This window comes from Tyto alba, unplaced genomic scaffold (assembly GCF_018691265.1).
Source record: "Tyto alba isolate M040663 unplaced genomic scaffold, T.alba_DEE_v4.0 Super-Scaffold_44, whole genome shotgun sequence".
NCBI lineage: Eukaryota > Metazoa > Chordata > Aves > Strigiformes > Tytonidae > Tyto > Tyto alba.
The window spans coordinates 9535693-9546582 of NW_024881320.1; the positions used below are offsets into that span (position 1 = coordinate 9535693).

Sequence of the window (10890 nt, forward strand, 5' to 3'; positions counted from 1 at the left end):
CAAATTTAGACAACTTTTTTATTTTTTTTAATTATAAAAAGTCTTGCTTCACAAAGCTCTTTGCACCATGGGTTGTGTGCAAATGGCTTAGTAGGCTCTGGAGTTTCTGCTGCATTGCTATGCCTTTTTTTGACAGACCTTTTTAAAAGTCACTTAATGCTGTGGCCATCAGTTCCCCCTGGTTGCAAAATAAACTCGTGTTTTCCCTTGGGGAAGTAATTTTGAGGAAGAAGGGGAAGAAGAGGATTCAGTGAAACAAGAGTCAGTGGTAAACACAATAGTGTTAGTCTGCAGAAGGCTGTCCTTAGCCTTCAGCACATTGCTGATGATTTCAGAAAATCCAGGTGATTCACGTTCAGTGGAAACACTGAGCTTCAGACAATTGAAAGGAAAACCCACTATTACTGAATAAGGAACTAAAAATGTGATTTGGAGGAAAAATATTTCCATAGATCATGAATTAGGACTATGTCCTGCTGCATCAGTCTGCCTATATTAACTTGCCTGGTCATGCATTTCAGGCTGTGTCCTGCCTTTCTGTGAAGGTATACCTTGGAGAATGGCTTCAATCTAGCTGGGCTGCTTCTAAACACAGATCATTCTCTTCAGTGTGCCAGTTCTGGGTATAGCTGCACCCTGTTGCAGGCTGCCCAGTTAGACTTTTTGGTAGAGGTGCTTGTGCTCCTTCATTTGGTTTTGGAACTGATAAAGTTGGGCTGATTACTCTGCTTGTGCTGTGTGCCCTCCCTGTTCCAATGTGGCAAGAGATGGCTCCGCTCGAACCAGTGTCAACTTTCTAGTTCCCTCATCACAATTCTAATACGTTTTGCAAGGATGCAGTGGGAATGGATGCACTAAGTGACATAAGAATATTGAGCAATAGGAACTTGACAGAAAATATCTAAGGAAAATAGGATAAGGCAGGAAAATTAAAAAATACTTATTTTCGCCACTCAAAATTTATTAAAATGGTCTGATACAACCCTCAAAATCACATTAAGCAGCCCAAACTCCAGTGTATGTCTGAAGTGAAGCACAACCCAGAGTTCAGTGCTGCTTTGCTTTCATGAGAAAAAGAGAACAAACATTTCACCTTGACAGTGTGTCTCCCCAAGTCCGTGCTGCCTCTTGGTTTTAAGGACAGAGGGTAACCTGAATTCAGCCTGTTGTACACATCAAGGGTGTGCGCTGCTGTGCCCTCAGCTGGGCAGAGCTGAGTAGTTGCTACTCATCCTTCTCCCTATGCTGTGAAACAGAAATATATCTGTGGGGTCTTCTGGCTTGTGAACTGTTTGATAACTGTGTCTCTGAGGCTCAAGAGTGGCCAAGAATTGTGAATAATGATGGCAGGGAAGTGCAGCCTTCTGGCTGCTGCAGATGCTTTTGTTAGTATTGTGCCTTTGCTGATCTTGTTTCTTTGTCTACCACTAATTTTCCCTTGTGCTCCTTCAAGCTGACTTGTTTGGTGGTTTTGTTTGATTAATCCGCTCTGTTTTGCCTTTAACTCCTCACCCTGTGCTGCAGAATGACACAAATAGGAAAAACATTAACAGGAGTAACAGGGCTTCGGTGAATCTGGTGGATGCCCGTGACATTAAACCCCAGCCTGTTGACTCCTGGGTCTAATTTGCATGCATGGTAGGTCCTTTTAATGGTAATTGGTGCTAGTGATTAACTTGTCTTGTGCATGATCCATATCACTGTGGAATCTCTTCAGGGCTAACTGCTAACTGGGTCCTTTCAGACAAATGAAAACACGTTTGAAAAAAAGTGGTGTTTGTATTACTCAGTGTATCTTTAATGAAATACAATCAAACACCATTGTTTGATTAAAAAATAACCTGTCAAATAACCAGGCAGAAAATTAATTATTGTGAATGATTGGTTGTCAGCTGAAATGCAAAAGATTTCTGAGTTAGGCCATGTGAATGAATTTGAATGGTGTGTTCCTGCTTACAAGCATTTTTTTCCTCTCTATGCTCATTATAAGGATTAGCCTGAGACTTAAGTAAAGCATATCTTTGACTATTTATGGATGTCCCCTGAGGTTCCCATGAATTACACAGCCCTGCCCATCTGAAAGAAAGCTGCTAGCTGTACACAAGTTATTTTGCAAGTAGAGGTGATTTTGCTTACACAATAAACATTGACCCACAAGTCCCACTTCTCAATTCCTTTTTTTTTTTTTTTTTTTCCCCTTCCCTGTTGCTAAAGAAAGGTGCCTTTTTGTTGCTTTCTAGTTCTCTGCCTTTTCCACATGCCAAGTTCCTCCGTAATGTCACTGGCCTTTCTTCACTCCTGCCACTGCTAATCTGTCTCCTGCTGTTTAGCTAGACAGCCCTGTACCCTGGTTATACTTTCTGGCACTCCGTCAGATGTGATGCTCCATTTGGAACAGCAGGTTCTGTCCACCTGGCTATGACTAAAGGAAGATCTTAGTGACTGTTGTGAAGGCACTGGGCAAGTTTCCCATCAGAGTGGACAACAGGCTTTCAAAGCCCCAAATTCCAAAACATGGAGCATGATCCACCCCCGTTATTTTACATGGAAATCACTTGCATTAGTGAGAGAAAACTCCTGGTTTTGGGTGCTGGTGTTAGATTATTCTTTTTTTTCCCCTCCTGCTTTTAAGAGTCTTCTAGTATAAGTGCTGAGTGTTCACATACTGCTTCTGTTCCTGGGTTGGAAGCACCTGCCCAGAGCAGTCTTGCAGCTTTGCTGGGTACTCTTATGCAGCCCTGGAGCAGACCCTGGTGCCGCTGGTGTCCCACAGCTGGTCAGCATGGTGCGGTCAGCCTTGCGGGCGCAGCCAAAGGGCAGAGACCAGGCTGTGTGTGTAGTGCCTGTACGCTTCGCTCCTGCACTCTTCCCCTGAGCGGTGGAGGCTTACAGCTGGGGTACAGACTTTGAAGAATGAAGTCTGTGCTCATTTCTGCCAGTCATACCTTCAAGAAAACCATGTATTGGGGATAGGTTGGCATTTCCAGTCACTGTCCTACTGCTGGGTGATGGAGATCACCAGGCTCATGTTACTTGCTGGTATTAATCAGTTTTGACTTTATTTTGCAGGGCTAGAGTCCAACCACATTTTTTTTAATTGAGGGGGAGAAACAAACATTGAATCGACACAGAGGATCTCATCAGTCACCACTGCCATTCAGATTCGGAGAGCGCTGCATCACTGACCAGGCTGCAGATTCTAGGAGGATGTGGGGAGAAAACACAAGTGACGGCCATCGCCAACCCGAGAGCACCATGCCTTACAGCGAGACAGTTTGCTTTTTAACTCAGTTACATTCCCACCAGAAATAGCCACCACCTCCCCCTCCCTTCCACTCCTGCAAGAAGAAAGAAAGAAAACTGGAAAAGAGAATCCAAGCTTCCATCTAGGTGGCTGCGTTCTTAGGTGACTCTTACGTGTGGATGGTGCCAACTGTGAGGAGTGAAGGTCATGCAGCAGCAAAGATGACAGCTTCACGAGTGAAAGAGAAACTGCAGAATATGTGAAATAACATCGTAGGTGTAGCCATGAACATAATAGCACTTTTCTGGTTTGGGGCTTTTTTTTTTTTTTTTTTTTTTTTTTTTTTTTATGGCGGGGGGGATTTCTTTTGAACTGTGAATCTAACATTTTTAAAGGCTTTTGAAAAATGTTTAGGTTTTCTTTATTGTTTCCACAGAAAGTGCGGGAATGTTGAGTGAGTTTATTGGATTTCAATGAAGGGAGAAAATGCAGAACAAAAACTATTAAACTCTGGTCAAATGAACTGGAGAGTGGATGACAAAACTGATGCAAGCTGTATAATCTGCTTTTAGAGTAAACTATATCAATGACAGTGCTATATTATCATTATAATCTGGTGTACAATACTTCTGCCTTTTGAATTCTGTAATGGCTCTGTTTTTATTTCCACATATTGAAAAGCAGTTTACTGAAGGTTTCAGTGTCCCTGGTTCAGAAATCTATGCTGAGAAATGGAGTTGGCTGGCTTTTTGTTTTCTTGTTCTCAAAGATTGCAATAAGGAGCTTTTACATTTTAAATATACCAGTGTTGCATTGATGATTAACAATTTCTTTTGCCATAGCTGTTAACACATTGAAAGAAAATAGAAGCTTTTTCGTAGGATGTCTTATTTTGAACACACTATAAATTTTGGATGGGTCTGTCACTTAAATCTGATGGTAAATTTATCACTGTTGGATCCATGTTTGCTTTGGGCTATAGATCCTGATGAAAAATGCCACAAAGGGAACTGGTTTGGCGGTTTTTAAATCATCATCATGATTTCTGTGTTCATTTGGTTTTGTTTTGAGATTACATTTTTAATTTGGTGTGAAAATCACCCACATGCAACAGTTCTCCTCTAAGATGCCAAGGCCTGCTTTGCGTAAGGGGGAAATTTTACCTCACAAGAACATACTCTGCATGTATGGTATCTGGTAATGCCGTGAACTGAACAACTTTGGATCACTGATTTTCTCCAGGCATTGGTCAATGGAGGGCAGCAGATGAGAATAGGAAGTAAATGTCCGACTATTAGCATCAGAGGACTTTTGCAGATTTTATTTGGTTGCCACTGTTCTTTGATTGCCACATTTAGTTTTAAACAAGCTCCTGAAAACGGTGTGACTGGAAAGCACATTTTTGAATCTAGCAAACATCATTTGCGATTTTCAGTGCCTGCCATTTTCTTTGTAATTAAAAAGGGGAAAATATCCAACAACCTCACCTCCACCAAAATATTACTGTAATAGCAAACATCTAAAATTTTTGTAAAAAAAAATCTAAAAAAACTTTAAAAAAAAAAAAGGCAAGTACCAAGAGCTTTGTATCTTCTTGAGTATATTAAAAATTTGACATGAATACATATATATAAATAAATAAAAAAATCTATATATCTATATATATATATTGTTGTGCAGAGGATAGGTTAACGAAACCATTTAAATAGTTTGCAGGAGAGGGAAGCATTTGTTGATTCAGGGAAAAAGACTGATGCCAGAAGCTGTCAGTGATTTGGATGATACATGTGCTCCTTTGCACCCTCCCTTTTTGACCCTCATCTTCCACATATGTTGCAGTGGTCGCTTCTGGATCCTGGGGGAGGTGAAGCTGCTTGGAGCAAATTAAGATAGCAAAGGTTTGGTTTTTCCACCTGCATGAGAGTCCTGTGGGGCCAAAGATGCTCAGCGGATCAAGGGAAGCAGAGATACATCTGTGATTATCTGTGTCGGGGCAGTGTCTCTCTATGTGTAGACATAAAGTGTGGCAATGAAACCAGATACATAGTCTGACTGTATATTATCTCAATGGTGCTCTTTTCATACTTGTTCTGCCAATACGCGGAGACCCTTTTAACCAAGCTACACAGAAGAGTTTTGTATCACTTTTGGTCATGTACTTGGTGTATTCTTTTTGTATATGAAAGGATTTTTTTAAAAACATTCAGTAATTAGCAGTGGAACCTGCTTTGTAGCTGATTAGAGCAGTGTAAGAGAAGGGCCGTGCTGTCAGTCTGTCCCTGATCTACTTCAAACCATATATTTACCAAAGGAGTCTGAGCAAAAGTTCACTTAAAATAAAGACCTGACTGTTGAAAGGAATCTCTGCTAAAACTTTGATTTAGTTATTGTACAGATATTTCAAAGCCAGCAAGAGGTTAACAGAAAACTGCAGGAAGGGGGAAGTGAAGTGACTAGGGGCCAATTATGTCCATGACCGCCTATCCCCGATATGACATGGCTCTCAGTGGGGCACTACAGGGACACCTGAAGTCTGGACTGGAATCTTTTTTGGTCTCTGTCATTAGTAGGCTAAAAACACTGAGGAGTGTTTGAGAAGCAAATTCAGGCCCTATCCCACTTTTCCCCAAAAGTCCTTTTTGTATTTACACTGCATCCTGCAAGCCCCCCTGCCAGATTAGATGGCACTGGCTGCCCAGGGTCATTGTAGCAAACGGTTCTTTTTCCTGGGGGTGTTAGTGGCAGCCAGTGTAGTTGTGAGCTGACAATATGGTTTATTGCTGCAGAAAAGCAAAGGATGGTATATCAAGAAGTCAGATACGAAGTCCATGGGCCAAGACTTCCCCTGGGAATCACGTCTTACCCCTGCCCTTCCCATGCCTTACATTAACAATCAATTCCCAAGTATGTAGCAATAACCCATTATTTACATTACTATGTTTTTTTTTCTTCTCAACAACTGTTGTTTGGATGTTGAGGGAAAATGGACTGGGAGGTGACTTGCATGTGATATATTATCAGTCCACCAGCTGAAGTCCAAAGCAAGATACTTTGACCCAGGTCTGGTGCTTTAATGTCCTTTTTATCTCTGGCCACAAGCTCGCTGGTGGGATGTGTGCCCTTACCTCTCCCCTTGTTGGTGCAAGTGTGACTGGCTGTTCGAGCTGTTCTGGGACATGGGTAGATGAACCCGTAATTGTTAGTGTTTTGGCAGCAGGGACTGTATGTAAAGAAGGGAAAGCGGCAGTGTGTGTGACTAAAGCTGCAGTAGGGTCTAGCATCTCCTGCTGAAAGGCAGGCAGTGCTTTCTAGGGCTCAGGTGTGTGACCTCTTCTTTTCCACTGTGGAAAAACTGGAGGGAATCTGCCTGCAAAGGGCTGGGGTAGAAGAGATTTTCTACTTGCAGAAATTCTAGTGGGAGGGATGGTTGCAGAAGGAAGCAATGGTGTTGCAAGACTCCTGCTAAAGAGGAGGAAATTTGATGGCCCAGTGAGGGCTGAGGTAACAGAGGGGAGAGGGAGGCTTCCTATGGCATGTAATTACTGCAGAACTTTCTTTCCAGGCAGTTGGCTCACACATCTCCCAAGTGTCTTCACTAAGTTGTGGAGGTTTTTAAAAAAAGCATTGTGTGTCAAGACTTTCCTGGAGAAACATCAAGTTTGGTTTTTGAGTGTGTGAGCAATTGTGCTTGTGCTTACAGCTCCCAGGTCGGTTGGTCTGTCTGCAGAATCCATGAGGAGAGTGGCAAGGCAAGGCTTTAGGGCATTTTGTTTCTGTCTTGGAGTTAAGTAGCAATTTAAACGTAAGTGTAAGTTTAAAACTTGAGATGTGTTGCCAGCTTGAAATACTCCCCAGAGAACAGCTTGGGTAGTCATAGGTCCTGATTTTCAGTATCTTTGGGGTAAAACCACCTGCCTATCCTAGTTCTGCTCTTGTGCACTCAGAAATGCCCATTCTGAATGCATCTGTATCAGGAAAGCAAGTCTTGTCTCTATTGCCAAGACATCACAAAAGGGACTGGCTTGGGGACTGGGACCTGACTTGTGTTAAGTGACACATCAAGAAAGCAGGGGGTGGCATGTTTGTTACAGCAGATGAGTGAGTTCTTGCCAACTCTGAGAAGTAGTTTTCAGTGATGCTTTCTAGCATGCAAGGCTTCTGCTAGGCAAAGCAGTTTTTGCTCCTAGAGCAGTTCCATGAGATTGAAGGTGGTGAGTTACCTTCTGTTACTTGCCTTAAAATTGAGCGTGTAGGCTCAACTACCTGTGAGAGAGGCACACATGTTAAACTCTTTGAGTAAGCAAAGCTTCAGAAGCCAAACGGGCACGTTGGAGTGGTTATAGCCTCTTCTGCTGTCCAACTGCCCACTCAGTGAAAACTATAGTGTGCCAATAATTTCAGCCAGCATTTTTGTGCTGTTGGGGTGGAGTCGTGCTCTCACAGTTTTTGAAGGTGTTTTTATAGGCATAGTTTCTTGCAAAATTTGTTTTTATGCCCCTAAAATCTGGTGTTTCCTTTGACACAGAAGTTCTCTGATTTATTGGTACAATAACTAATCTAGCGCGTTTAAGGGGAAGGTATTACGAACCTTTTTTTTTCTGTCTTAAGTTTTACATCAGGGTAGGATGTTCTGAAGTCCAAGGTGAGGAGGAAGGTAGCGCAGATACTACAAGGCCTGCCAATCTGATTCGTACTGTTCAGAAATACAAAATAACTAGACTAAGAAGCTTACTGGTAATTAGTAGCTAATGTGTTTGTAACTATCATGTGCCTTAAAATTTTCATGGTAGGAGAATAAAAAAAAAATCAACAATGTGTTTTCTGTAATACTGCTCAACATTCTCTCTGTAGTTTAGACTGGTGGGATTTTGCATTGTATTTACACTGTACTATAAACTGGAACACTTAGAATGGTTTGATTTTAAAAGTATGGAGAGGAAAAAAAAGGTGGGTTATGCTTTTCATAGAACAAATGTTACCGTGACAGAATGTATTATTATTATAGGATCTTTCCATAATGCAGACAAGTAGAATGCTTGTTAGAAACCAGGTATGTAGGATAACAATTTGGTGTGTTTTCAATAAACCATGCCTGGAAAGAATATATGTGCTATTGGTTATCTTTTTGTTACGTCAGGTATCTCAAATACTCTTTGGCTTTACAATAGCAGTTTTCTGTGGCAGGGGATTACTCAACCCTAGCTCAGGACAGCACTTGCTGATAGTAAAAGGTCAATGGTAATGAGGGCAGTTGGAATATCCTTTAAACTAGTATAGCTGAAAATTTTTGATAGGTTGCCATATGCTGGAGTTGTAGCACAAAGTGCTGTGAGAACCCTGAAGCGTAGATCACGGGGTTTTTCTTCCTTTTTAATATACAAGCATATTTCTGTGGGAAAGACATTGCATCACTGTTCAAAGGCCTGCACATTTGGGACCACAAACCTAACTTGCTGATGGCTTTTCCATTTCGGAAGTTTTTAACCTTTCCCAATTTAGTCATAAAATCCATGTAACTTTACAAAGATTTCACATTTCTGAAATACATGCAAGTATTCTTATAAATATAAGCGTGTAAGAATAACAGAAAATCTTTAAGTTTGTTGTAGCGATGTATGAGGTTTGGTTGATATGAGAGATTGTTAGTTTGGAGATGTGCCAAATAATTTACATTTGTTGCTGTGTGGGGGAGAAAAATCCTGATACTGAAAAGTCAACCATCTATTTCAAGTAACAGCCAGTTACCAAAAGATCTTAATTCTATGAGAACTGCCTCTCCCTGGCACGTTCATCAGCGTTGATGAGATCAGTCGGAAGACTGATGCACCTAAACACATCATACTTACCACCCTGCCTTCATGAAGTGTGACAAAACCCGGTAAATTCTAATGTGTGTGTTCTGCAAGGTCTTACAGATAGAGTGAAGGTCAAGTTCTCTGCAAGTGAAAGGTTGATGAATCATTGCCAGTAAGAGAGTTTGCCTTATGTTAATTCCTGATTGTACCATTCACAGCACTATAAGGCTCCGTTTACTTGCGAATGCTTGCAAACAGCACTTGGAAGGTCATCTTCAGCTTGCCTTCCCTCTTTATTTCAGATGTCCTGAATGCATCCCCAGGAGTTTTGTAAAATCATCTCCGGATTCTGTTTTTGCAGCTGGAGGATTTGGTTTCACCATTGTTGTGGTAAGATATGGGCCCCTGGGCTTAGCATCTTGCTCCTGGGTATCATCAGTGTTCCGCTGCAGTGAGGAATCTGATTTTTTTTCTTTGTGGGTGCACTAATATGGCAATGAATAGAAGATGCTGTAGGTAAGGTACTGAGCTAAAACAAATATGTTATTTCTACAGCTGACCTTTTATAGCTGTCAAAGTGATTTCATTTCCAGCTTATCACAGGTTGTGCAAATGGAAGCAGCAAGTCCTGCAGGTGAAAGGTTAACCTGGTAACAACAGGCCAGAAATGCCACAGCCCTCATCTGCTTCAGGTTTCAGCAGTGTCTTGGGGGGAACATTCTGTCCTTATGGGTTTCTTCCCCAGTGTCTTACTGTGAAGGTCTCTGTGCCACTGACGCACAGCAATGGCAGGATCTGATTCTGGTACAAGCTGACAGAGGGGGTTTTCGCAATGGAAAGTTGTTTTATAATGGGACCATTAACCGAGCTGTAGAGACAGAGGCAAAGACTAAAAATGTTTTACTACATTTAATGTGCATGCACAGCAAACATAGCTAGCTGTTAGCCATCAGATACTTTATAATTGATTCCTAATGGATTGACTACTCAACCAAATAAGCGTACATCACTGCCCTGGTGGTGTCACCTTTGGTGGGAGCATTGGGATCTCAGTGGTCTCTCTTGCAGTTCTTGTAGGGGTTTCTGTATGTTCTCTTCACTGCATTTAATGTTTGACTTCTTGATCAAAATTCTTCAGTGGGCTGCTTTTCACTTCCTCATACCAGTGGGAGGAAGCACTTAACTACTGCACAAATGTATGATGACTGCTGTTTGCTCTGATGAGTACTTCCTGCTGCAAGGATTACTACATGGGTGCTGTTACACTCAACTTGGTATTAAATTAGGAAGCAAAAGGGACCGGTTCTGGGTTTTATTTCCTTGTAAGCCCTCCTTCTCTCTTGTACACTGATTTAAAGAATCAGTTCAATATTTCAAAAGACAACATCATGTCCCTTTGAGGTAACAGAGAGGCTGTGGCAGAAACCAGACCTCACTTTCATGTGTTGCCTGAATCACTAAGACAACCTAAGGAGTAGCTGTCATTTGGAGAACAGATCCCAATTACAAGTATTTGGCGGGATCAACCCTTCGCGACATGAGATGTGAGAATCTGCTGAATGCTGTGTGTTGTTCTAGGGCAGTTCTTTCTATTGGAAGCTTTCTACCAATGGTGCTCTCTGTCGGCAGTCTTTAAACACACGCTGCCAGATGCACAGTTCCATACCTGTGTTGTGCAAGAGTAGGTTGTGTCTTCTAATTGTGATAGGCTGATGTTGCAGTAGCACTCGATTGACAATGGATCTTTTAATTCAAATATATTCTAAAAACCTACTTTTTGCTTCTCCCAGAATTCAAAGCATGACTTTACTTTGAAAAATAACTCCTCTCCCTAGGAGATCTCACATTTAT

At 41.7% G+C, this 10890-nt stretch overlaps 1 protein-coding gene across 13 annotated transcripts in view; it reads left to right on the plus strand.

The window, feature by feature from the left end:
• Positions 1 to 8346, plus strand: part of ARVCF (ARVCF delta catenin family member) — a 292172-nt gene extending 283826 nt beyond the window's left edge. For 11 of the 13 annotated variants that reach the window (XM_042805460.1, XM_042805465.1, XM_042805466.1 and 8 more), the window contains 2 exons: positions 1525 to 1638; positions 3070 to 8346. In XM_042805460.1, coding sequence (XP_042661394.1) covers positions 1525 to 1626 — 102 coding nt within the window. In that variant the 3' untranslated portion in view covers positions 1627 to 1638; positions 3070 to 8346. The remainder of the gene's footprint in view (positions 1 to 1524; positions 1639 to 3069) is intronic. The other 2 variants (XR_006166734.1, XM_042805468.1) reach the window with 2 other exon arrangements.
• The last annotated feature ends 2544 nt before the right edge of the window (positions 8347 to 10890 follow it).